The sequence below is a fragment of the Falco naumanni genome, chromosome 4 (assembly GCF_017639655.2).
Source record: "Falco naumanni isolate bFalNau1 chromosome 4, bFalNau1.pat, whole genome shotgun sequence".
NCBI classification, from domain to species: domain Eukaryota; kingdom Metazoa; phylum Chordata; class Aves; order Falconiformes; family Falconidae; genus Falco; species Falco naumanni.
This window is the reverse complement of record NC_054057.1, coordinates 63980810-64007152: the sequence shown is the minus strand read 5'-3', so window position 1 is coordinate 64007152 and position 26343 is coordinate 63980810. Positions and strand designations below refer to the sequence as shown.

Here is a 26343-nt window from a genome sequence, read left to right as displayed (position 1 = left end):
TACATTTCCTATCGTCCCGCTCCCGCCCCGCCCCCGCGCACGTGCAGACGCCATTTTGTTTCGCGTTACAACTTAAGATGGCGGCCAGGCGGAGAGACTGAAGGTTGCTGTGCTGAGGTGAGGGGTGTCGCGCCGGGCCCCTCTGGCCCCGCAGGGCTCTTCCCCCACCACCACCCCGCGGGGCCGCCCTCCCTCATCCCTTGCCCCGGGCCGAGCTGGGGGCGTGGCGGAGCAGCCGGTCCATGGCCTGGAGGTGGCCGGTGCGGTCGCCGCGGCCCCCGTCGCCATGGACCTGCGCACAGCTGTGTACAACGCGGCCCGCGATGGCAAGCTGAAGCTGCTGCAGAAGCTGCTGGGCAGCCGGAGCCGGGAGGAGCTGGAGGCGCTGACGGCAGGGCCCGGTGGGGGCGACGGCCCCGGGAGGGGGAGCACCCCGCTACTGATCGCCGCCCGGCACGGGCACCTGGAGGTGGTGGAGTACCTGCTGGATCACTGCGGCGCCCGTGTGGAGGAGGGGGGCTCGGTTAACTTCGACGGGGAGACCATCGAGGGGGCCCCGCCGCTCTGGGCAGCATCTGCTGCCGGGCACCTGGGGGTGGTGCGCAGCCTCCTGGATCACGGTGCGTCGGTGAACCAGACCACGCTGACCAACTCCACGCCGCTGCGGGCTGCTTGCTTTGATGGGCACCTGGAGATTGTGCGCTATTTAGTCGGGGAGCGAGGGGCTGACCTGGAAGTAGCCAACCGGCATGGACACACGTGTTTGATGATTTCTTGCTACAAAGGGCACAGTGAAATTGCACGTTACTTGCTAGAGAAAGGGGCTGATGTCAACCGCCGGAGCGTGAAGGGGAATACGGCCCTACACGACTGCGCTGAGTCTGGCAGCCTGGAGATCCTGCAGCTACTGCTCCGCTCCAAAGCCCGCATGGAGAAAGATGGCTATGGCATGACTCCTCTGCTAGCTGCCAGCGTCACCGGTCACACCAACATTGTGGAGTACCTCATCCAAGGAGGGCTGAAGCAGGAAGAGGAGGGGGTTGCAGGGACCCCAAATGGGACCTGTGCCTCAGGTGGGAGCCATCAGAGCTGCTGCAGCACTGGCAAGGAAGCTCCTCAGGGCTGTGATGAAGGCTGTGAGAGATGTTGTGCCTCAGCTTCCAGTCACGATGAGCAGCAGGTCCCTAATGTGTTCTGCACTCGAGAGGCTGCTGTGGAAGCACTGGAGCTGCTGGGTGCTACGTTTGTGGATAAGAAACGTGACCTTTTGGGAGCCCACAAGTACTGGCGAAGAGCGATGGAGCTTCGGTGTGAAGGTGGACAGTACCTGCCTAAACCTGAGCCTCGGCAGCTGGTGCTGGCCTACGACTATTCCCGGGAAGTGAGCTCGTTGGAGGAACTGGAAGCCTTGATTACTGATCCGGATGAGATGCGCATGCAGGCACTGCTGATTCGAGAGCGCATCTTGGGGCCTTCCCACCCAGACACTTCTTACTACATCCGTTACCGAGGAGCAGTCTATGCTGACTCCGGCAACTTTGAGCGCTGCATTAACCTGTGGAAATACGCTCTGGACATGCAGCAAGGCAACCTGGAGCCTCTCAGCCCGATGACTGCAAGCAGTTTCCTTTCCTTTGCAGAGCTTTTCTCTTATGTGCTTCAGGACCGCTCCAAAGGCACTTTAGCTACCCACTTGGGCTTCTCTGACCTCATGGGAGTACTGAGCAAAGGGGTCCGGGAGGTGGAGAGGGCTCTTGTGCATGGCAAGGACCCAGTAGTTGACTCTGCGCAGTTCACCAAGACACTGGCCATTATCCTCCACCTAGTCTTCTTGCTGGAGAAGATGGAGTGCACCCCAGAGCAGGAACACCAGAAGCGCCAGACTATCTACCGCCTGCTTAAGTGCAGCCCCCGGGCCAAGAATGGCTTCACTCTTTTGCATATGGCTGTGGACAAAGATACCACGACAGTGGGACGTTATCCTGTGGGCAAGTTCCCATCGCTCCATGTTGTGAACTTGCTTCTGGAGTGTGGGGCTGACCCAGATAGCCGTGACTATGACAACAACACCCCGCTGCATATTGCTGCCCGCAACAACTGCCCGCTGATCATGAGTGCCCTGATGGAGGCTGGAGCCCATATGGATGCCACCAATGCCTTCAAGCAGACTGCTTATGAGCTGCTGGATGAGAAGCTGCTCACCAAGAGCATGATGCAGCCCTTCAATTACATCACCCTCCAGTGCCTTGCTGCTCGCGCCCTGGACAAGCACAAGATTCCCTACAAGGGTTTCATCCCCGAGGAGCTGGAAGCCTTCATTGAGCTGCACTAGGGCAGGAGAGCTGAAGTCCCCAGTTTTTCCCATCGCCTGTTTCACCCCACAGAGGTAGTGCAGCCTGAGATCTCAGGCCATCCTTGCCTAGGTGCTGAAGGCCGTCGCTGTGCTGAGACAGGCTGCGAGCTTTGTCCTCATCTGTCACCATCAAGCTGGCATGCACAGGGGTAGGGGAGGAGGAGGCTCGAGAGCTCACGCCTGTCCCTCATTGTTGTCGTCTTCAGGTACCAGATATCTCCACTGCGCTGTATCCAGAGAAGGCCACAGCCCCTGCCCTTTTCCCATGCCAACAGTCTTGTCCTGAGACGGAAGGAAAATGGAGATTCCCTGGGACCTGCTGCCTCTCCCATTAGTGCTGGATTAACTCAGCGTTAAGCTTTGGAGCAGCTACACATCACACATGTGCTCTAGCCCTTCCCATCCCAAATACCAAACAGCTAGGAATGCAAGTGAGGAATAAAATATCTTCCAACTAATTCTTTCCCCACCCCCTTCTCAGATTTGGTACAGTAAGAATCTAACAGCCGAGTGGCATGTGCTCTGCTGAGGTAGTTGCCTTGCGTGGCGGTAGGGTTGGGTGTGCTGAGGACGGGTTTTTGTCTCCCTTGGTTGGCCAAGTAGCAAGTGGTGTTAAAGGCCTGGGATTTCAGTGCTTGTGCATAAAGCTGGGTTATTTTTTCTCTTTTAGAGCCAGGCCCTATCTATGCTGCGAGACTTCTTCAACCCTGTTAAGATGTAGTAAGGTCAGTTCTGGTTATATAGTTTCATCAATAGATGTTGGTTTTTATGAATGGGGAGGAAAAACTGCTACCTTAAAAACGAAATACTACTGTGACGTTCAGGCCCTTAGCTTGCCCACTCTGTGCACGTTCAGGCCCTTCCCTGCATGGAGGCCCTCTAGCTCCAGAGGTCAGCAGGGACTGAGCTGTATGGGGTGGGTATGGCCAGGTTTCGGAGCCAAACCAGTGCACTTGGAACCATCTTTTGAGGATGGGAGGTACTTGTAGTGTGGGTGGTGCCTGCAGGGTTATTAAAGCAAGTGAGTGTTGGTGGCATGCTTGCATGAGGGTGGTCTGAAGGAAGAAGCAAGAAAGACATGAAAGCTAAAGGTGCCTCCTTGTTCTTCTGAGGCTTATTAGTATAAACTGTTGGGGCTCCATTAATTACCCCATTCTGAAAATCTACATGGAGTGGGTTGTTACCATCTGGTTTTAGCTTTTAGTTCTTTTTGCAACTTTACTGAAGATGGTGCTACTTCAAAGATTGAATTTGAAATCTTACTTGGCTACTATCTGGGGAAGCTCTTCTCTTTAATGAGGAGCTGGATGCAACTTGGTTTTTTCCCCTCTTTAAATCCATAGTCTCAGGGTAGGTATTTGCCTCCATTAGCAGAACCTTCCTTGGTGGTAACCAGTCAGTGTTGGTAAACAAGATGCTGTTCCAGCAGTTTCTCTTCTTGCAGGGGGAGTGACTGGGCTTTGGCAGCCTGTGGCTTGTTTCTTGGCCCCAGGCAGAGCAGAAAGCACAGTTGGGGGTGAAGCAGCTGCCTCTGAGCTTTGGGAAAGGTCAGGACTGGGAGAGCAGAACTCTGACAAACAACCGTGCACTATATGCTACTGAAGCTTCTCTACTTGTATTTATAAGTCAGCATATCCATATGCCTCAATAATCCAGTGCTCTCTGCCCCTTAAATATATTGTAGATCTGCCATTACATTTTTGCCGTGTTAACTATAACATTTATTTATAAAGCAAGGAGGTTTAACTTTTATTGAGATGTAAACTGCAGAGATAGTTTAGCTACTTTTTTTTTTTTTCCTTTTGGCTGAAACCTGAACTAAATTGCAGGAATGGAATTTGTTAATTTGTGAGCTGATGAGCGCTCTTAACTTTAAATAATAAAACAAAAAATGGCTGCTAGAATGCAAGTGCCTTGGACTTCTTGCTGGTAAGCCTCTTGTTTTCAGCTTGTCTTCTAGGGACGATACACTTGTGGGTACAGGAGTACTGGGGTTTTGCAATCAGTGGATGTGATTGTTTAATTTCATCGTTACTCCTGGGAAAAGCTAATCTCTACTGCAATTGCAAACATTTCCCCTGAAAAGGATGACACTGACACTGAAATGACACCCCTCTTCATCTATTTTTGCCTTATCTTTTGATGTTAATGAAACAATGTGAAAGGATGCTACTCTGATGTTACCTGCCTTGTATACAGCTGGGGCTGTGGGCACAGCAAGCAGGAGGGATGCAGTGTGGCTATCATCAGTTCATGTTTTTCAACCCCAAATCTGTTAGTGGGAGGTCAAAAGCAGACAGAGGATTTAAAGCTTTTGGAGTTAGTTCCCCACAAGGATTTGGATTTCCAAAAATGCTCAGCCTTCCCCAGGGAGGATGGCAGCAGCTGGGTAACATATTTGAATGTTTGTCCCTTCAGTGATTGTTCCATCCTCAAAAGAAATAATTCTCGATCAGTGTTGCTGCCTTTGTGCTAGACATGAGGCAGTGTCTGCAGATCTGTGGGACATGGTTTTCCCCTCAAAATACTACTGCTGTGCGATAGATGATCTTCACATATGTAGGAGAGCAGGTGCCGCCGCAGGTACAAGGGACTGCATAGCCTCAGGACTGAGGCAGCGACTGATGGTCCCTGACTGGGGTGTGCGGTGCCTGCAGTTCCATGCCCTGCTGCTGGGAGGAGAGAGATGAGAAGGGAGTTCTGCGGCTGGGATGGGGAAGCAGCTCTGGAGCTGGGATCTTGTGATTGGGTAGCTGGGGGATCCAGTCATGTCCAAAAGCCTCAAGGAAGAAAATACTTCATGTGATAAAAAAGGACTTTACATTTTTTCTTTTTAAACAGATAAATAATCTCTAATTACATAGTAAGGACCCAGCAATTAAATGTTGATAGTAATTACTGGGTGGGAACCACTGCATGAATTCAGGGGTAATTACAACGAACAGTCCGTATTTATTGTATGTGTTGTCTGGGCCAGCTCCAGTATGTGGGGCAAAAAGAGGAGTTATGGGGAGCAGTGAAAAGTTTCAGTGATGATTTTATCATCGGAATAATTATCTTGGACTGAGAGTAGAAGTTTCTTTTCACAGGGGTGGCTACAGACGCTCCTGTAGCACACTGCTCTCCAGGAGCCCTTCTGTACCCTGCCACAAACAAAATGTCTGCCTTTTATTCCTTTCTTAAAACCTAATATGGGCTTTTCTCTCTCTCATACTGGTATTTGGCCCTCTTGACAATAAAGCCTTCCATACGGGTTTCCCTAGAAATGTAAAAGTGGTGAGAAATTCACTGGCATTTTGCTGGAGACAGTTGTTGGTGTCCTTCAGTGGTCATCTTTGAGGTCTTCTAATGCTGTAAGGTCAGTGTTTACAAGAAAGTGGCCTAGAGCATAAAGGTAGGGATACTGCTCAGCATTTCCCAGATTCTCAGAAAAACTGGGGAAGAATGAGGGGGTCGCAGGCATGTTCTCCTGGTGAAAACAAGGCCCTGGTGGCAAAGCTTCCTTGCTGGCGTGAGCAGCAGCAAAGAGGGCCCTGAAAATGTGGGAAGAGTGAACCTGCTGCTGCTGCGGTTTGAACAGGGCGGTGGCTCTTAGGTGGAAGTTGCTCCCAGTAGTAACCTTTGAGCCTCTCAGCCTTCCATGCACAGTAAGCTTAAAGAAAACACCCCACAAACCCCATCCTGCAATGTCTGCTGCGATGTCTTTCCCTTTCCCTGGTTCAAGCAAACTCTAATGTGACTGTTAAGGCTGTTTACGAGCTAGAGCAGCTTCCAGTTGGCTAGTTTTGCATGACATTTATTTATAGAAAGCAGAAGAGCTGGGGAAGGAGGGATGTATATGTCTTCTTCCAAGGGGGGCGGCTGTCCTGTTGGCTGCACGGCAACAACTGCAGTGTGACAGGAATTTTGGTAACACAACACCTATTTGAACAAAAGTGATGTGTAGAGGAGGGAAAATAAGGAAATAGAAGGAATCCAAGCACCTGGAGGATTCCAGCAGACTCTGAGAGAGACAGTGATGTAATCCATTGTCACTGGGTCCTTCAGAGTTAAAAGCCAAACTTGTTTCAAAGCTGGAAGCCAGCAACCGATGGCAGCTTTCAAATAGTGATGTTTTTCTGTGGTGCTTGTTCTGCTCAGGACAGAGGGGGCTTTCATTTATCCAAGCCTGGCGTCTTGTGCTCGTTCTCAGCCAAGGAGGTGCAGGAGGAGCTAAGCTTCCTTGAGGTGTGTGAGGGAAACAGAGAAACTTTCTATGGACAGATCCATGAGAAAGATCCTGTGCCCTCTTAAGGGGAGATTCTGCGGTATTGAAATCCAAAACCGTGACAGCCACCACTCTTGCATTTTAAGAGTAGGTACAAATAGTCTCCTACATCTGGTGGTGCCCAGGAGCTCCAGAGCTTGCACTGGTCAGTACCCAGGCTCTCCAGCGTCATCCTGCAGACATCCTCGGCCCCTCCTGAGGGGCACAGTTCTTACACAGGTGTTGCTTGTAAGGCTTGGATGGTTCTTTGACAAAGACTGCAATCCGTAATCAGGCCCTGTGAGTGCCCAGCTTGGGTAGTCCCAGGTCTGGGATGTTCTGGGGGAATCCTGTGCTTTGGCTGCTAGGCAGTGCTGGCTGCTCTCGCTTTGAAACCTGCCCGGACAGCTATTCAGAGTGGTGCAAGCACACACATATCTGCAGAAATGGCCCAAACGGGGTCACCTTTCCCTGTATCAGTAACACTGACCTTCGAGGTCCACCTTAAGGAGGACGTGGCAGCCCTGGGCCTCCTTCCTAGGGTGAGGAGTAGGGCGAGCAGTGCTCTGCAGCTTGCGGAGGCCCTGGCACAGGGTGGGTTGGCTCCAGAGCTCGGGGCTGTTGGCGGGGCTCTGGTCTGTGGAGGGAGCAGGCCCATGTCTGGTTGTCTGGTGGCTTTGGGCTGACCTCTACTGACAGAGCCGGCAAATGGCTGCTACAGAAGCTGTCAGCCCCAGCAGGGCCTGGGGATTTGAGGCTTCGCTTCAGATGCCCTCCATGGGTTCAAAGCTCAGTAGATACCTGCCTGGTATATCCCTCACCCGGATCCTGCAGAATACTTCCCCTGTTCCTGTTCTTTCTCCGTCCCTTCAGTAATGCTCTGCTCAATGCTTTTTGTTTTTCTGTCAAACTTTTCCCTCGAAGGCAGTAACAAATAGGTGGAATAATCTCAGTAGGGAATGTGTCTCTGTGCAACAGCCAGTCTAACGGGACCCTGGTCCCACCTCTGAGCTTTCCCAAGCAGGTAAGAATGGAGGAGTGGACACAGCTTCTGCCACCCTGAACTTTCTCTGCATTTCCCCCCATCTCATTCCACCTTTGTTAAGTAATTTTTTTCCCCTCAAGAACAGCTTTGCTGTTAAGATGCCTGTTTAGCCTTGTATCTGGTGTGTAATCTCAGTTCTTTTAACAGATTTTTTTAAAATACAAAAATACCACGACAATGCCTCCAGGGGCATGTGGGAATTCCATCTGTCACGAAAAAAACTTCTCTCTCTGTAGTTTCAGAGGGGAACTGGGAAAATTGATCTCTTGATGCCTCAGTCCAGAGGCCTGCAGCCTTTCAGAAGTCTGTGAAACTGGTTTCCTGAACCTTCCTGGGTCTGATGTGAGGCTTGAGGAAATGATGCTGCTGGTGCCCTGCAGCAAGGGGAGCACACCATGCACACAAAGTAGGCATTGGCGTGAAAGGCTGATGGGATACTCAGCAACCACAAGCAAAGGGGAACTGCTGAAGGAAAATGGTGGGACCTCGTGGTGCTTAGCACTTTGACGGGGGGGGTCACAGTGACTCTCCAAAGCAGACCCTGAAGATTTTCCCTCAAATGATTTGGTCACCAGCAGATTACGAAACAGAATGCTTGTGTGCCATTTCCCAGCCCCCTCCACCCCAGAAGTACAGATGTGCAGAATGGTTCTCCAGATATCCCTCCCTGCCCCTTTGCTAATTCTACTGAAAAGAACCAGAAAAACACAAATAAATTAATTAAGATTTATTTATAAAATTTTCCAATAGCCTCAGAAAATCAGGAAAAGAGTTTTCTCAAGTTACTTGAAAATAAGCCCAAGGAAAATGGTCCCAGGAGATTGCAGTCTCTTGTCTAACAAAAAAAGAAGTTAGTATTCTCCTGTGCTCCAGGAAAGTGGCATCTTTTACCCACAGTGAAATAAGAATAGTCCCAGTCCCAGCAGAATCACTATAATCTAGGGGTTGAAACTAAGTGTGAATGTCTCTGGCCGTGGCTGACCTGCTGTGTCTCTGATGCAGCATTCTACCTGGTTTCTTCCTCACTGTCCTGTGGACCTGGTGTGATAGTTTCTACCTGCATCATGTTGTGGTCCCCAATCTGAACCATTCGAGCATGTTGAATGATGAGGGGCGGGTTGCCTCCGGCCCCTGGCATCATGTTGTAGTGGCCTGATGGGAGATGAAGTGGTTGGAAAGGAAGGGGACCCATCTGAGCAGTGGGGTGACCAGCGGGGGGAGGTGGGTATGCGGCAGGAGGGACAGTCGAAGCAGGGGGGCACCACTGTTGGGATAGTTGCTCCAGTGGCTGCGGCCGAGTTGCTGATGGAGGCAGCTGGGAAAGGGAGCCAAGGTGCAGGGCAGTTAAGTTCTGCAGTGTTTGGTACTGTTGCCGATGCAGCTGTAGTTTCTTTCTCTGCATCAGGTCCCACATAGCTTTCCTCTCATTGATCCTGCTGGTGGTAAAGGTGTTCTGCACTGTCCTGGAGAACCCAGGAGAGTTCTCATCCAAGGGCATCAGCCCGCCGAGTATGCTGGGGATCTGGCTCCGCTCCAGGGGGTTCTCCTTGGGTACGAAAGGGATGACTGAGTCGTGCTTGGATGGTTTCAGGATGGACTCCATCAGAGCAGTGTTTGTCTGAAACATACACAGGTTGCATGGGAAGTTCTTGGTCAGCAGAAGGATGATGAAAGCAGAGTTTTCCATAGCATCCTGGAAGCAAGTCATATGGCTGCGTCCGGCAATGAAGAAGTCCTCACAAAGTGTGGCACCGTTAGGAACCCCCATGTTCTCCAGCCGGTCCTTGACCCGATGGGCAACAATCTCATCTTCACTAGCATGCAGGACAACAAAAGTGAAGAACTTTCCGCCATCTGGCTCTGATGTGGGCGCTGGTTCTACACTTTGGAGAGGAGGTGGCCAGGCTGGAGAGGGGGATGAGTGGAGGGGAGGGGGATATGATGACTTGGAAGTTGCTCCCTGCAAAAGATAGGGAAGGGTTGAGGAGAAGGGATAGGTGGGAGGAGGAGGAAGGGAAGAGGCTGAAATGGAAGCAGATGCAGAGTTAGAAGGAATGCCTGCTGGAACAGAGGAATCCTCCATGGACTTGTGGGCAGGAGCAGTATCCAGTGTAGCTCCTGAGGCAGGAACACCTGTGGGTAATTTATTTTCGTCTTGCTTTTTGTCTGTGTTTTCTCTTGGTGCCTGAGGTTCTGCTGCCTCTGTGCTGGAAACATCACTATTTTTGACAGGTTGGCTTCCAGTACCCACTGTGGGCTGCTGCGTTTTGGGAATAGGGAGAGTTGGATGATGTGAACTGACCTGCAGAACCTTCTCTGGTCCAGGCACTTGGGTACCTGTGTCTGGCCTGGGAGGAGAGTTGGGTCTGCTGGCCCAGCTTGTTTCCTGCAGGCCATGGCTCACTCGGTCCCCGTCAGGCTGCCCAGCACCGCTGGTGCTCCCTTGGCACAGCCGACTGGGCTGGAGGACACACTTGTGGGAAGAAGGCTGGGTGTGAAAAACAACTGTTGGTGACGCACTGATCTCAAAGTGACTGGGGAAGGAGGGACTCCCCAAGGAGCACAAGGTCCGTGGGCCTGAAAAGTCTGAGTTGCCTCCAATCTGCACGGGAGAACTTCTCACCGCGTAGTTTGGGCTGGCCGCCCGGGGAAGCCCTACACCTGCATCAGATCTCAGCGTCTGAAATTTGTCGCCTGGGCTGGTGCCAGTAGCAGAGCCATGTTTTTCCTGGTCCTCAGGTGGGGTGCTGTTCAGTGTCCCGTCCTGAGTTTCCTTGCTGGCACTGCAGGCTTTGGTGGCAGCCTGGCAGGCTTTGTCCATGGCTTGATGACTGCACAGTTTTTCCTCTGCCAGCACTGCGTAGATCTGTGCTAGAAGTGCCCTGGCATCTGCATCCAGCTGGGGAGGCTGCAAATCCTCCCCATCTTCCTGCACTCCTGCAGCACCCAGTTTGGTCTGCTGGACATACTGGGCTGCCCGGTTATCTCCCAAGGCAGCCAAACAAATTCTTGCATCCGTTTCTTGCCCCAGAGTAAGCAGGACCATGGCTTGCAGTAATTTGCTGCTGGGCCCAAATATCAAGTGCTTCAGTTTATATTTGAGGCTAAGGAGTTTATCTTGTGGGATCTGGGATAGAATATTAAAAATGTCCTTGAAGCTTGGCTGGAGCTCGGCGCTCTGTGCCATCTCATCAGCTGGTGGCCCAGATGACGGACTGAAGCTGCATGGATGGAAAAAGCATATTACAGTACTCGGAGCAAAGGTTCATTCCCTGGCGCTGCTCTGCGATGCCCTGCTCGTGCTTCACGTACTGCGTGAGTGACAGCTCATTGCTGCTCAGGGGCTTGTCCCGGACCTGGAGTATCTCGGTGCCGAGGAACCTGCGAGGAGAACACAGGATAAGGTTCAGGAACAGCGATGTGGGCAGCGGGGGGGGACGCTCGCCAGGTGCTTGCAGAGTCCTCCCTCACAGCTCTCGAGTATTTTTGCATCTCTTCAGTGTTTGCAGGTCTGCTGGCGTTCCACACGTTACTCTAACACTGTCATTAAGCAAAGGGCGCGTTTTTTGCCTTCATTTCCCATTAATTACAACTGTTTTCAAATAATTGCTGAACTAATCACGTATGTATGTAGACGCAGGTGTCTTGTCTCCCGCAGGCAGCTGGTTGCAGGGGCCCGGCAGGCTTCTTGCGAGGGGCAGGAGGAATAAAGCACACCTGGAGGGAGCCCTCCGCACCCGTCCCGCCCCCGGGCAGGCTAGGGGCTGTCCCCCTGCGTCCCCCCCCAGCCCTGGCACTCACCGAGGCCGCTGGCAGGGCAGGGCTTACCCGGCTGCCGAAGTTGCCCTATTTAAAGGAGGCAGCGAGTGCCCAAAATAGCTCCCAGCCGGGAAAGTTCGTGATTTCAGGTTGCTTTTTTCTGTCTCATAAAATTCCTGCGATTGCCTCATCGGCCGGCGCAGGCCGGGCCCGAGGAAGCTGCCGGCCCCCCCGTGAAGGCTCCAGGCCGCCGCCGCGGCGGAGGCGAGCGCAGGCGCTGGCAGCGGCGCCGTGGCCGTGGGCTGCGGCCCTTCCGCCCCCGCGCCCCGCCCGCCGCCCCCGGGGACCGCTCCGGCCCGGGCCCGGGGTGTCCTACCTGCGGCTGCTGCTGCTCCGCGGACCCTGGGCCGGCGGCGGACCCGGGGCCGCACGAGGAAGCGGCGGGGCCCGGCGGGGCGGAGCTGACCGGGCCGCGGGGGAGCTGCCGCCTCCTGCCCAGGGCAGCCCCGGTACCGCGGGGCGCAGGCACGAGGCTCGGGGAAGGGGTCTCTCTGCTCTAAGACCGAGCCCGAACGTGGGACCTGCCGCCCGGCGCTTCAGATGCTTCCCCGCCCCCCCCCCCCCCAAGCAGCTGCGGGAACGCGGAAGCTGTCGGAGAGGTGACTTGTTAAATAGGAGCTTCTCGCTCAGGCCCAGGGGAGAACAGGACGCTGCAGGCTTAGAAACGCACAAGAAACTGGTATTTGAACACAGGTCACACTTTATTCTGATGTCTGCTTGCCATTATTCAGCCTTAGCCCAGGGACCATGCTAGGACTTAAGTTACCACAATAAGTTACATTGGAAATTATTACAAAGCATTGTTTGCTGGGAAAACAGCCAGCACCTGTCACCATTATTTTAATAATAGGATATCCCTTTACCACAGCAGAGTAACTCCTGGCAAAAGCCATCTCACGTGGCTGCAAAGCATTTCACGCATGGAGTTACTTACACACAAACAGATGATCCCTGAAGTCATTCACATGGCTAGAAAAAGTAATCCCACTGCAAGCTGGCTTGCTTAAAAGAAAGTCCCACTTTGCTAAGTGCTTCTCTATGAAAGAAAAAGTGTTTGACCAATCCGTAAAATATTTTGGAGAAGAACCTCTTGCCCCCAGCTGTTTCTGGTCTGCTGCAGGGCTGAGCTCAGCGGAAACACAACAGGCAGAAGGGAAGGCATGTCTGTAACACATTTTTAAACTTGTAGAAGGAGAGAAATGGTATCAAAGGTCAAGCGCATCATCCTCCCAAGATCTCTGCAGCTTGGATGAATTGAAAAAGAAAATTCAACATTAAAAATAAGTTGAGACCACTTCTTCTCTCCCACAACTTGTCTCAGCAGGAATTAGCTATTCACACATGCAGCTAGGCTGACTTAAAAAGCCGAAGTACAGGTCCCCATCTTCCCTTTCAGTGCAGCAACATGATTTAAAAAAAATAGTAAATCAAGCTACAGAATCACCCCACCCTGGCTATCAAGCCTCCTTGCAAGCTATATCTTACTGTGAACAGCCTGGGACAGCAAGAGTGCTAACAGTGCCACTCCTGTTCAACTGGCAGTTGGACACATAATTAAAAGACAAAGTGCTGTTCTAGCCAGGGAGCCTTGACCAGAAGAGCAGGAATTTTTCAGACGTCTTCCACTGGTGCATTCGTTTTTATTTCCTTTGCAGCCTCTGCAACGTCTGTGTCTTTCTTTGCCCTCTCTTCCAGCTTCTCTAGCACTTCACACCCTTCCCCCAGGGTCCTGTTTGCTCCCTTTGGTTCTTTGGGTGTTTTAGCCATCTCCTTTGATGATGTAGCCTCTTCCAACACAGATGATTTTATATCTGTCACCGTATCTTTCTTCTGCTTTCTGGTATCCTGTGACACTGTAGCTATTGCCCTGAAGGGACCCACAAGCCAGTTTAGAGGGGTGTTCTGAGTTACGTACTCAAAAAGGTCATCTAGGGACCTCCGGGCCTTTGCCACACGGTCCTGGCTCTGGGTCAGGGTGGTGCTAGAGAGGTCCTGGAAAGATACAGCACTGGAAAAAGAACTATGGAGCTTGTGGATATTTCGAGTGGCCTGATTCACAGCTTCTTGGATGTTGCTGGGGAGGCCTTGGATGCTGGCCTTCAGATTCTCATAAACAGGTTGTAGCTGCTGGGTGATGATACGCAGCATAGCTAGAGTCCGTGACTCTACCTGCTGGGAAAGAGATACAGCTCAGTTACTAGAGCAGACGAGATATAAAACATCCACAAGAGGCCTGATTAAACATGCCCTCCTAGGGATACCTCTGGCTGGGAGGCAGTTTTAACTTGGTTTCCTTTGGGTTGGGTCAGGCTCCAGTCCACCCACAGCTGATGGAGCTTCTCCTGCCCATCCAGGAGCTTCTGGCCAACCTCCTGTTTCACAGATTCAATCTGATTGGGAAAAATGAGAGGAACAGCTGTATTGCAAGCACACACAATCAGAGAAGCACAAGCGCTTCCCTCCCAGGGAGGGATCCAAGATGACAGGCAGCCGGTACAGGATGGAGGGAGAGCTTCCATCTGGATAGTAGGGCAGGAAGACTACAAACAGAAGGAAAAAGAAAAAAAGCATGTTTGTACCAGTTTTAATGCCAGCTGTAGTCGTGAGAGAGTATCCTGGGTGCTTTGCTTAATGCACTGCAGTTTGTTCAGGGAGTGCTGGTAGGCTCGGTGGCGGACTTTGTTAGAGAGGGAACCCAGACGCACGAAGTAACTCTGTTGCTGTTTCTGCTCCTCCACAGAAGCCATACAAAATCCCTCGACAGCGGTGGCCAGTTTACCTGGAGGAAACAAGAACAGAGATGCAGCTGTGCTCCACTCCCAGCTGTAAGGGAGGGGAAGAGGTAAGGTCACTCATTGAAAAACATAAGGCTGAAGCTTGCTGTGTAAACAGTAGAGGTTTGTAGTTGCTCAGGTATTAAAGGCAGGCTGGTCCCTGCTCAACGTGTTCTCTTCGGATAAACAGACTTGACAGATAGGTTGAAGTGTGCACCCACATATTTGCTTGTCTTGAGGCTTATGGGCAAGGGCCAGTTAGAAAATGCTTGATCTCTGTCCCATACCACGTGGCAAGCCAGTGTTGACAGACAGCCAACTTGGTGACAAATTCAGAGCTACCTGTCTACTTCAGAAGAGGAATCTTGCGGTGTCAGGTGCTCTAGTCATGTGGGAAAGGATTTGCGTTTACAACTGCCAGCTAAGCATTTCCTCACCTAGTTCCTCCTCTGTCATTGGGAGGTAGTGATCCACCAGATCTTCTGATATACCCAGGACAGATCCCACACCACCTGCCACTGCTTGGCTCACTGCCTTGGCTTTGCTCATGCTGTTGGTCACCACTGAATTAGTCATCTCCACACCCTCTTGGATAGCTTCTCTGCTCTGCTCCAAGGCTGTATTTATTTTGCTAGTAATGGTGCCATATGCAGCATCCAGAGCTGTAGTGACTGTAGAAGTGACCATTGATTTAGTCTTCTCAACACCATCTTGAACAGCCCCTTTCGTTAGGTCCATTGCTTCAGTCACTGTGTTGGTCACAAGATCCTTTGCACCCTGGGCAGCCCCTACAGCAGCAGTGATAGTAGAAGCAACTGCAGACTTGGTCAGTCCAACACTGTCCTCCACAATGTGTTTACCGAGGTCCACTGCCTCGGTCACCTTGTCAGTCACGAGGTCCTTGGCACCCTGGGCAGCCTCTACAGCATTGACAATAGTAGAAGTGACTGCAGACTTGGTCAGTCCAACACTGTCCTCCACAATGTGTTTACCGAGGTCCACTGCCTCTGTCACCTTGTTAGTCACGAGGTCCTTGGCACCCTGGGCAGCCTCTACAGCATTGACAATAGTAGAAGCGACTGCAGACTTGGTCAGTCCAACACTGTCCTCCACAATGTGTTTACCGAGGTCCACTGCCTCTGTCACCTTGTTAGTCACGAGGTCCTTGGCACCCTGGGCAGCCCCCACAGCACTGTTAACAGTGGAGGTGACCATTGACCTGGTCATCTTGACACTGTCCCCAACAACATTTTTAGTTAGGTCCACAGCTTCAGTCACTTTATCAGCCATTGCTTCTTTTGCCTCACAGGCAGCATCCATAGCAGATATCACTTTGGTGGAAACCAGCTGCTTGGTGTCAGAGATTACCTACAACAGGCAGAAGCAGAGAAAAATATTTCTTTCCCTGAAATAGATTTTGCCTCCCTAAAGTAGCTTTTACATATGATTAAGTTACATTTGCAGTCTTGTGAGAGAGCTGGGGAAGTCAGTACACCTATGTTTACATGGACATGTTCACTTCCACATGCTGAAGGCAGCTCTCCAGCTTTCATCAGCTAGCAGTGCCTCCTCCAGCCCATACCAGGGACTGACCTGACAAAGCAGTGCTGCTGAAGTTTATTTCCGCATATTCTTCTGTACTTGTAACAATTCCATCAAGCAAGAGATCAAGTCATAGCTTCCCCAGGCTTTTACTTTACCTTATCTGCTGGCTGTTGAAGAAAAGGCAAGTTCTCTTCCAGCTGATCCAGTCCTTTACAGGCATATTCATTTACAAGTGCAACTAGAAAAGACAACAGGTACCAGTTTATTCTTCAGTTTAGAGAGGGTTTTTTGACCCTAAAATAGCCAATTCAGAATGCACTCACAGAAGCAAGCCAAAGAAAATAATCACCGTTTTGGGGTGAGGGGTCTTGTTAAAAAGTGAACAGACCCTACAATGTGACAGGTTCGAGTAGTCTCCGTTTTGCTTCTCCAGTTTTCTAGCTGTTGGCAGTACGTTGCTCCACTGGAGCGCAATACTTGTCCCTGCAGGGCAGGGCAGTTTGTTTAAAGGGTTGAAAAGTGTTGGGATGGGAGACTGAGCTATGTCCAAGACAGGCACTGCTGATACCAGTTGTGATGCTCATAACTTGGAGTGATACAGGAGAAAGCAGGGAGTTTTTGTTTAGTGACTTAAAGCAACCACAGACAAACAGCCAGACTTTGTTTCTGCTCATAATGGTTTCATATCCATGAAATTCAGTAGGTTCATTGAGCAGCTGGGAGGTGCTGAGTGGAAGACTTGGTGCTATAATTAATTACAACAGTGTGCTATAGGAGATGGATATCACCCAACATGAAACTCCCTCCACACCTATTCCTCTAGCATAGACAGGGTCACCCCAGCCTCCTCACTTACTTTGTGGCTCAAGTTGGTTCAGGATGGGCTGTGCCCCACCAACCACGCTACCTACTGCAACAGCAGCCACAGTCTCAGCCACATTGCAGACACCACTGAGGTAAGGATGGGTCTCCTTGGTATAGTTGTAGGCAGACGAGACCAGGTTAAATGCAGAGTTGAGCAAGGGCAAGCTGGTTACCCGATTGACAGCACTCTAAAACCCAAAAGAATAAGTGACATTAGAGGCCCAGCCTTAAGCTGCTGAGCGAATACAAGCCATGTGTCTATCCTGAAAGGTCCTAAGCCGGCATCCAGTCCATCTTCCTCATCCTTCTTAAACTCAGTTGAAGACTCAAAGACTACTAGGACATCAGTGACAAGACAGGATTAAAAGTTCAGGCTCTGAGCTCACAAATTCTGAGTCAAACTGGGTTTCAGCACCAACCCCCGATGTGGAAATAGGACCTATAACAGCTCACGTTTCAGAATTATTTGCATTATTTGAGCCAGCCCTGAAGTTTTCTCTTAAGCAAAAAAGTTAGTTCTGTACTAACCAAGTTTAGATTTAGCCACAGTTTCATATGGTTAATCTTTCTGTTACTCCCAGCCTGGTTTTGAGGCACTGGGAGTTAGTTTACCAGTGTATCTGTCATGAGGTAGTTTAACTGCTGCATGTTAGAGCAGTAGCTGCCCTGGCACCTACCGCTTGCTGCTGTTCCTCAGCCTTCAGCACATCTTTCTTTGTGCTCTTTTCTGATGCCATGCTGAATTCAACCGCAGCTGAAAGGAAAACCAAGAGTATAACAGCACAAGCACAACTTTATTTCCTCCAGTGGAATTCAAGTCCTAGCAAAACTGGTGAAAAATCAGAGGGCAACAAAGTTGGGATCCATCATTCCGCATGTCCCAAGAACATTATTGTAGCAGCACTAATCTTTCTTGCAAGGGTGTGAAGACATTGGAAAGGCTGCATGATTTATGATGTGCAAGTATTTATGTAGGGCAAAGACTGTACTCAGTCACCTCCCTCAATCCCTGAACAGCCAAATACATTAAGCTAAATCATCATCCTACTTATTTTGTTGCTGGTAACATTTGACTAGCTTCAGAGTTGCAGGTCGGAAGTGGGTGAGAGCTATCTTATCTGTTATGCATTTTCTGTGCGGTGGGCTGATCCTGGCTGGAGACCAAGTGCCCACCACAGCCACTCACTCCATCACTCCCCTCCTCAGCTGGACAGGGGAGAGAAAATAGAATGAAAGGCTTCTGGGTCAAGATAAGGACAGGGAGAGATTATTCACCAATTACCATCACAGGCCAAACAGACTTGACTTGGGGAAAGTTACATTTATTACTAGAGTAGGGCAATAAGAAACAAAACCAAATCTTAAACCACCTTCCCTCCCTTCTTCCCAGGCTTAACTTCACTCCTGATTTCTCCATCTCCTCCCCCTGGGCAGCACAGGGGGGACAGGGAATGGGGGCTGTGGCCAGTTCATCACACAGTCTCTGCTGCTCCTCTCCTCCCTCCTCAGGAGGACCCCTCACACTCTTCCCCTGCTCCAGCCTGGGGTCTCTCCCACAGGAGACAGTGCTCCACAAAATGCTCCAGCTTGGGTCCCTCAAACGGGGTGCAGTCCCTCAGGCACACACTGCTCCAGCATGGGTCCCCTGCAGGGTCACAAGTCCTGCCAGAAAAATCTGCTCCAGCCAGGGCTCCCCACAGGGCTACAGGTCCTGCCAGGAGCCCCTGCTCTGGTGTGGGGTCCTCCAGGGGCTGCAGGTGGGTGTCTGCTCCACTGTGGACCTCCATGGGCTGAGGGGGACAGTCTGCCTCACCACAGGCTGCCAGGGAACCTAGCTGGAGCACATCCATCATTCTGCACAGGCTGATGGGCTCAGCCTTGGCCAGCGGCAGGTCCATCTTGGAGCCAGCTGGCGTTGGCTTCATCAGACATAGGAGAAGCGTTAGCAGCTTCTCACAGAAGCCACCCCTGCCCCCAAAACCTGGCCTTGCAAGGCCAGTACACTCTGCTACAGATACTTCTGTTCAGCTTCCCACTGCAGGGGCTCTTCGCTGGCCAGGGGGCACTTGAAGGAAAGACACATCCTGAAGAAGCAGGGCTCATGGTGGAATCCCTGAATGGTGTCTCACTCAGTCATGACAGATTACTGTCCTCCTAACAAGCCCTGCTGAAATGCAGCTGCAGCAGGTCTTGTTATGTCAGTACTATAAGTAATTGTTTAAATTTTCAAAATGTGGCAAGCTCAAACAGTTTAATAATGGAGTTTAAAACCAGAAATATTTATTTGGAAAAAGAACTGTCTGAAATTGCATAATACCCTTTCAGGGGGAAAAGCCCTCAGATTTCCCCCACTTCTTTTGAAGTAGGGATGGGTTTTACAGTGGCTTAGTTTTCCTCTTTGGCGGGTGGGTGGGGTCAGGGGAAAGACTGTCAGGACTTCAGCTCCCCTCCAGAAAGGTGTCAGGGCCAGAGACTGAAACAGCAATAAGCATACTTTACTTTCTTGAAAACCTTCAGTGTTCATGGCCCCTTTCCTCTGGAATATCCTTTGCAAGGGACATTAAGATTGAGTCATTTTAGACTTCTCCTCCTATACCTGTGTTCATAGTGGGTGACTTATCGGGTTCCCCACCACCACTGCCAACTCCACAGTCTCACAGCTCTGGGAAGGATAAGGAAATCCTTTGAAGTTTTTCTAGAAGAGTGAGCCAGGTTTCTCAGCTGCAGCATTCTGATGGCTACCTTGCCACTTGCAGTCCCATCCTACTGAGCAGCTAGGCAGGAAACCTCTCCTCACTTCCTGTGAAACCAAGTCTCAGAAGTATTTTCATTACATAATGGGATTCAAAAGGTTCAAGTATAAGAATTGGGCAATATCTTGAACATGTATTGGCTTCCCCAGCATAGACCTAGGTTGGTATCTGGACACCCCAGTGTCATGCGATAAATCCAGGATTACTTCTGAGCCTTAGTCAGGCACAGCAGGGATTTCAGCATTTTGCTCTTCAGTGCAGCATCTGCTTTTCTTTCTTTTGCCAGTTAATTCCTATTCTTAGAATTGCTGTGGCATTTTCCAATGGAAAACACCCCAAACCAAAATTCCTTACAAACTAGATTCCCAGGCCAAGCACTGCTCCAGGCACACTGGTGGACTCTACCCAAGAAAAGAAAACCTTGCCATCTGATTTGTGACAGAGACTATTGTCTTGTTTGTGTTCTTTGACTTGTGCAAGGTTTTTATTTTGCTGTGGAAACAGGAACAGAGAGCGGGGGAAGAAGTAGTGAAACAAGCATTTGTTAGCCCTGGAGTGACTATGGCTAGAGCTAAGGGAGACATCTCAGGAGGTAGCTTGGCAGGATGTCAAGTATTGCTGCATTAATCATGTAATTAGTCAGCATTTCAGTGAGATCCAAGCAAGGCAGAGATGTGGAGTGCTAAATATCTACAGCAGAAGTTGTCAAAGAAGTTAGGACATCCAGCCTCTCAAGCGAGGAGCCCAGAGCCAGCACTCTTCTGAGAGCCACCCTGCCCAGGGGCTGCCTAATTAACAGCACAGCAAAAATACAGCTTGAACTTTATCCGTCTTGGGAGAGCTCCTAAAGAAGTGCTCCAAACAAAAGCAGGGTTTGAACATAAGGCCTCAGTCCCAAAGTCCACAGCATTTGTTCAGTTAGTGGTTATTCTTCTTGCTGTGCTTTAGGGCAAGTTTATGGTTTATTTGAAGCCAAATAGGCTGAACCAGTCTGCAGCTCTGTCACAGGGCAAAGCACAGCTATTTCAACACCATTACAAACAACCCCTTGGCTCAATTATTTTACTTCTAGACAGGTGGGAAAAACCTCAAACTGCAGAGTGTCTTACTGGCCTTGCTGTCAGGGTTAGCACAGAGACACTGCAGCAAAAAAAACAACAACAAAAATACTCTAGCTGCTGGCATAAGTCAGGAGTAACTTCTTCGCTGATGTAAGAACCAGTACAAGGTTAGAATCAACCTCTGAAGCACTAGGAGCCCATCTTAATTTTGGATGCAACTGTGTCAGTGACAATCTTTGCAGCACAATCATGTTAGGACGTGATTTGCTCTTCTCTGTGTAGGAGGAATTGGAGTATGTTGCAATGCCAGTATTTGTGGCACTGGCAAATCTTCATGAGCCCACAGCATGGTTTTATTTTCTCTTTCCCCTGCCAAAGTGCTGAGCAGACCTTGATTTGCTTCAGAGATTGCAGGAAAGCACACTGCGTAGCAATGCTGGGTCAGTTTCAAAATCTTTTGGAGAAAGGCACAGCTTCAGGCCAGGTTAGTTGCAAGTGGGAGTCCCAGCAGGCAAAGCCCACGCGTGGAAACCACCAGGCAGAAGAGCAAGAACAGCATTACAGTTTGCTTTGTATGAAAACAATGATCAGATGATTTCATACCATTGCGACATCAGAAATACTAAGTCACTGCTGGAGAAAGTTCTTGAAACAGGTAGTTTCAGAAAGATGAAACTCTTCAGTGCACATTTCTAGCATGGCACAATAACACAACTGCTGATTATTGCCCAATCTGGCACAAGTCTGAACTCAGTGAAACAGCCAGGGCAACGGCCCCAGAACTGTCAAGCTGTTACCTGTTCTCCCTGCCTCAGTCAGCCTGTCACAGCCAGCGCAGCATGCTAGCCTGATAGAGCTGTACTCTCCTGCTGGGGTAAAACACCTCCCTTGATTTCCATCACTGACAACAACCATAAAGCTAATTCTTTAACTTGCGTAAGGTTTTAATTTTTCCTGTGGGAATAAACTTTGCTCCATGAAGATGGCCTACTGATATGTTGTCCTGCAGACAGAGAGGTAGGATCTTGGTGTTCAGGAAGCTTTTCTCCCTTCTAAATACGTTTTACCTTGGGAAGACAGATGGAGCCATAGCTAGGATGCCTGGTTCAATAGCCTAACTAGCAATTCCTTAATGACCATTTAGGAAAACAAAGCTAAATTTAGTGCTTTAGATAGAAGCAGGGAGGGCCAATCACAGCAGAGGCATTAATTTGTGGTTGAAGCAGTTATTTACATTCTTTTCAAGATTTGCCACCGATACCCCAGTTACCATGAACTGTCAGCAGAACTGGGTCACTGGGTGCCTGCTGCAGCGGGGAATGGCACTGCCTGTCACCCAGGGAGTCGCTTGCAAGTGCTCCGAGGGCAGAGTTAGCTTTAGGAGGAAGATCTGATGGCTTTCAGCTTGGACCTTAAGACACTACTTTCAAAATTGCTGGCAGAGGTGCCCATCTAACCTTTCTGGAGAAGCCATCAGCATTAGGGAATCTCAAAGACTAAAGCCACTTTTGCAGGTGGAGGCAGGTTTCCCCCCCCCTCCCCACTTCCAAAGGAAGTTAAGCACCACAGCCAATGGCTGTTACCAGCTCAGTAATTCCTTGGGACAGTGAGTGTATAAACTATCCAAACTACTGGAATTTGGAGATTTTAGGAAAGAGGGGAAGGAGTTTTTTAAAACAGCTTCTCAGCTTTCTAGTACTTTCCATTCACCAGTTTTTCCACGAGGACAGACTTCTTTTCAGCCAGAAGCTGCAACAAGCATGCCGCTTGCTCTTTGGCGTATATTTTATCTGGAAGTTTCAGCAGAACAAGCTTCAGTAATTTAAGTCCTTCACAGCCATGCACAGTTTCAGGTAGTCATGACCACATTTAAGAACCCTGCCAGTCTTGAGAAACACAAAGCCAGTTTGCCAAGTACTGCTGCCAGCAAGCTAGCAAAGCTGTGCGTGGCTGCAGCCTCCAACCCTACAGACATGGTGCTCTTGAGCAAGCAAGAGGTTACCTGGTTGCTCAGGCCACCCCCCTTGGTTAACACTATTATCATGCCCACACCAAACAGTCATGTGAAATAGCTACAGGCAGGTCTGGCAGCGCTGTCAACAGGAAGGGGATGCCCAGCTGATCCACCTGCCTCCCAAAGTACATACCGCTTCCCCTGGCATCAGCACACATCAGCGGTGGGGTCTGGGGTACATGGCACACACTGTCCCTGCACAGCTGCGTGGAGAGCCACCTCCTGTGGACCCCCCTGCCCAGCTTTGATCTTCAGCAGACAACAAGCAGAAAAGAGCTTTCAGACACATGCTCAGTCACAGATCAGAGACCCATGGTGTTACCAAGATGTCATCTCAGGGCTAGGAATAAGCCTTTAGGGAAGGATTTGAAGCCTTTCAATTCTTCCCCAAGGCCCAGCAGATGCAGCAAGACATAAATTTTGGCTTCAAAAAGCCAAGAGACCGCCCCCCCCCCCCCCCCCCATCCACAGATGGGGATAGCAGCAGAGCCATAGCACCGAGCTTTCCCTGGAGCTGGAGAAGCCCTAGGGGCACAGCTGGGGGAACACAGCCCCTCAGGAGGTAGGTTTAAGCCTTAGAGCTCCCTAGAGCAGGAGCCAAGGGCTTTAAGGATGGAGCCCACCCTCCACCCACCATCCCTGGGAGGGCTGCAAGGAGCCATCTGAGCCAAGAGGCTACCAGGCCCACCCAGGAAGCAAGGGGCCACCTTGGGGAGTCCCCTCCCGGCCCCAATCCCACATCAGTTCCATATCGCTCCCCACCAGCCCTACCTTACCTGCCTCCTCTGCTCCCCAGCGCTGACAGGACAGGCAATGCTGGGCCTCGCCCCGCTTAAATACCTGCAGGGCCTGATGGGCAGCTAGGGGAGCCAATCGGGACACCGCGAGTGCTGGCCTGGCCAGTGGGGAGCAGGTGGGAGGGGTGTGGGGTGAGGGAGGCAGGTGAGGGCCTGTGGGACACTGATGGCGGTGGGGTGGCAGTGCTGCTGTCTGCCCCCCCGGGGGGCCAGGCCTGCCGGGGTCTCACGGGGACCCTATCCCTCCAGCGCCTTGGCCCTGGGGCTGGGCCATGGGGTGCATTGCCCTGCAGCTGCCGTGGGCAGGGATGTGACCCCCAGCATGGTGGGGTGCGGGGGGGGGGGACAGGCCCCGGAGGTCTGTGGGGATCTGCAGCTGTGAAATGGGCTCAGCCCATCAGCCTGCAGGCATTTGCATGCCCGTCCCTTCCTTCAGCTAAATCTCAGGGCTGGAAGGTCCTGCTTGCCACCATGGTGACCCAAAGGTGCTGCCTCGCTTCAGGGAGCTGGGGAGGCCTGGCCAGAGAGCGAGCCAGCCGTTCCCCCGAGTGCTGCAGCAAAGGCACAGGGGGCCTGTGCTGCTGGCGACACGGCTTCCAGCGTGGGCCTTGCCTGTCGTCTGCAGCGGCATGTGAAACGTGTCAGCCCGGGTTTAGCCGTAGCACTGAAGCGGTGTGGAAGGAGGGTGCTGGGGCAGGAGGTCTGTCCCCCAGGTGGGCACGTGCAGGGCCAGCTGCTGCTCGGCTTCTTCCAAAGAGCGGCTGCGTGAGCAGCGAGTGGCACAGTTGGAAAGTCTGTGCGTGGGTGCTGGGGCTCAGCGCGCCAACTGCTGCAGGGTTGCTCCTGGCTTGGCAGCGCCGATGTTGTCATGAAGTTCCAGAGAAGCAGGACGTGGGGTCTGTGATGTGAAAACATCACTAAGCTGTGATGTTTTCTTGGCAAATCTCTCTACCCCACAGCATGGTTGCTGTAACTATTCAATGAGTAAGACACGCTCTCCCGCTCGCAGCCCTTGCCTGGCTACAGCAAATATGCGATGGTGAAACATGCTGCTTCTCAAGTTTGCTGTGATTTTCAAGATAGGAGTTGCCTTTTATTTTTATGCTTGCAGAGGGCCCAGCAGTGCAGGACTGAGCCTGGGTGGGGGAAGTTTTGGCTTTTTAATAGCAATAAGAAACAATGACAATTGTAGTTAATGCTTTGCTTTTCCATCTGTGCTTCTTCACCTTCAGATCTCAAAACCTGGTTTGAAACCATCAATTAAGCTTCCTGTTGTCTGTTTTCAAGATCAGTGGGGGAGGAAACTGAGGCACAGGTAAGAATTATCTGAAGTCTTCTAAAGCTATTAAACTGATTGAGTCACCTTGTTTTTGGCCGGTGAACACAGGAGACCGTGGGTCTTATTTCTGTATTGCCCACAGTAAGCTGGGAAGGCACGGGGAGCAGGAGGTTGTCGATGGTTTTCGAAAATGTGCCGTTGAGGTGGCAAAAATGTAGACAATTATCACTTCTGAGCTTTGAGGTTAGAAGGAATCCCCCTCCTTACTTGAGTCAGACTTATCATGGAATCCTTGGCGGAGGAGACCTCTGGAGTTCAGGTATTCCAACCTGCCACTTGAGACAGGTCTATTAGCAGTGCCAGGTCAGGCCAGCCGTGGGCTTTGTCTAGCTGAGTCTTGAGAAGTCTCAGGGATGGAGATCTTGCACAGCCTCTCTGGGTACTGGATCCAGTATTGTATGACACTCGTAGTGATGAAGCAGATCCTAATGTCCACTCTGAACTTGCCCAGCTACAAATTGTGGCTTTTGCCTCTTGCCTCAGTGTGCCTGCACTGCTGCAAAGATTTTTTGGTGCGTTTTGTCTGTGTGATGTAAACTTCATATTCGAGCATCACCTGGGAACCTTTTGTCTAACAAATTCCCTGGCAGTGTGTAATCTCTCCTTTGATCTCATTCCCTTCACAGGCTAAAGTGCAGTTTTGAAGTCTTCAGTGACTTCATCAAAGCTGATTAGTGGGTGTCACATGGTGGATTTTACAGGTTGTGATGTGTGTAGGGGTGAGAATGGATGTTCTTGTCTGTCCCCTGAAGATCTGATGAAATTATTTTTTATTGCAGGAACCAGGAATCAAGAAACTAGTCCTGTGCTTTTCTGAATGGTGGTATATATATGGACAGCGGCTACATCCTCAAGTAGTGTCAATAATGCAAATTGTCAGTTAGTTTGTGGGTGTGAAGTGCCCAAGTAGGCCAGTTGCACTGGTGATGGTGAAAGTCTCATAGGTTGTATTTCATCACCTAAATGGGTGAAACAGCACTATCCACACGGTACACCTTCATGTGGCTTGTAATGTGGCACAGATGAATGTGAGCAAAGTGGCAAGTGGTTTGCATGGGATAACTGGTAATTATAATTTCCAAGAGGGTGTTTGATATCTAAAGTGTGGCTTTAGATACTAGGTCAAAATACCAATGTTTGGAGCTCCTGCCCAGGGGTAGACCTGCCTGCAATGTCACAATACTGAAAATCTGGAGATTGCAATTTCAGAGCAAAGCTTTGCATGATCATTTCTGTGATTCTTCTTAATGTATAAACGCTGCATACTTAAAGCTGAGATAAAATCGGTTCTAAGAAGGTTGGTGGGTGTGAGAAGGGTGTAGGAGGAAGCAGAAAAATATGTTTGGGGAAAAGAAAGGGAGTTGTGTTGGATGGAGTGAAGGAGCCCTGTGGCACTGGGCAGCACTTCCCACAAAAGGCAGCATCACATCAGGAACTGCAGCCTTTGTGCAAATGCTGCATTGTCAAGAGATGGGGCAGAATTCTTCTGGTGATCCCCAGGTATAACCCCCATCTCCTGTGCCAGGTGGCAGCCAGGAAGCCCCACTCCTCTGCAGCCCTGCTGCTAGCTTACAGCTCTTGTTCCAGCTATGTGCTGGGGTCTGCATGTGGATGAGGCCTCTCCAGCTGCATGCTTCTCAGTGGTCCCAATCCTTTTTGGATTTCTGTTGAGCAGAAAGCATGCAGGTATGTGGAGGATTTGGAGGATCAGTCCCTTCCACTGTCAGGCACAG

General features: G+C 50.7%; 4 protein-coding genes and 1 long non-coding RNA gene across 6 annotated transcripts; 2 read left to right on the top strand and 3 right to left on the bottom strand.

Moving 5' to 3' along the window:
* The first annotated feature begins 33 nt into the window (after positions 1–33).
* LOC121086276 lies at positions 34–4272 on the top strand. Its single transcript, XR_005827315.1, has 2 exons — positions 34–117; positions 3024–4272. It is a non-coding gene; the product is annotated as an uncharacterized LOC121086276 (long non-coding RNA).
* Positions 111–4272, top strand: FEM1A (fem-1 homolog A). Its single transcript, XM_040589776.1, has 2 exons — positions 111–2386; positions 2560–4272. The coding sequence occupies exon 1, from the start codon at positions 287–289 to the stop codon at positions 2330–2332; it is 2046 nt and encodes a 681-aa protein (XP_040445710.1). The 5' UTR covers positions 111–286; the 3' UTR covers positions 2333–2386; positions 2560–4272.
* Positions 4273–6472: 2200 nt separating this feature from the next.
* On the bottom strand, positions 6473–11858 carry TICAM1 (toll like receptor adaptor molecule 1). 2 transcript variants are annotated; one of them, XM_040589773.1, is made up of 2 exons: positions 11780–11858; positions 6473–11025 (listed from the first exon to the last, which is right to left on the bottom strand). In XM_040589773.1, the coding sequence occupies exon 2, from the start codon at positions 10829–10831 to the stop codon at positions 8651–8653; it is 2181 nt and encodes a 726-aa protein (XP_040445707.1). In that variant the 5' UTR covers positions 10832–11025; positions 11780–11858; the 3' UTR covers positions 6473–8650. The 2 variants fall into 2 exon arrangements, with proteins under 2 accessions (XP_040445707.1, XP_040445709.1); XM_040589775.1 differs by lacking the exon at positions 11780–11858 and adding an exon at positions 11446–11648.
* A 2776-nt stretch (positions 11859–14634) lies between these two features.
* On the bottom strand, positions 14635–16014 carry LOC121086271 (perilipin-3-like). The gene is made up of 2 exons (XM_040589791.1): positions 15938–16014; positions 14635–15605 (listed from the first exon to the last, which is right to left on the bottom strand). The coding sequence occupies exon 2, from the start codon at positions 15555–15557 to the stop codon at positions 14646–14648; it is 912 nt and encodes a 303-aa protein (XP_040445725.1). The 5' UTR covers positions 15558–15605; positions 15938–16014; the 3' UTR covers positions 14635–14645.
* Positions 16015–16537: 523 nt separating this feature from the next.
* On the bottom strand, positions 16538–17397 carry LOC121086275 (perilipin-3-like). The gene is made up of 2 exons (XM_040589795.1): positions 17324–17397; positions 16538–16834 (listed from the first exon to the last, which is right to left on the bottom strand). The coding sequence occupies exons 1-2, from the start codon at positions 17381–17383 to the stop codon at positions 16631–16633; spliced, it is 264 nt and encodes an 87-aa protein (XP_040445729.1). The 5' UTR covers positions 17384–17397; the 3' UTR covers positions 16538–16630.
* Positions 17398–26343: the final 8946 nt, after the last annotated feature.

Coding starts and splice junctions, on each gene's coding strand:
- LOC121086271 (XM_040589791.1), bottom strand. CDS start 15,557: ATGGATGCTGCCTGTGAGGCAAAAGAAGCAATGGCTGATAAAGTGACT.
- TICAM1 (XM_040589773.1), bottom strand. CDS start 10,831: ATGGCACAGAGCGCCGAGCTCCAGCCAAGCTTCAAGGACATTTTTAAT.
- FEM1A (XM_040589776.1), top strand. CDS start 287: ATGGACCTGCGCACAGCTGTGTACAACGCGGCCCGCGATGGCAAGCTG.
- LOC121086275 (XM_040589795.1), bottom strand. CDS start 17,383: ATGGCATCAGAAAAGAGCACAAAGAAAGATGTGCTGAAGGCTGAGGAA. Junction 16,835..17,323: donor CTGAGGAACAGCAGCAAGCG/GTAGGTGCCAGG, acceptor TTTGGGTTTTAG/AGTGCTGTCAATCGGGTAAC.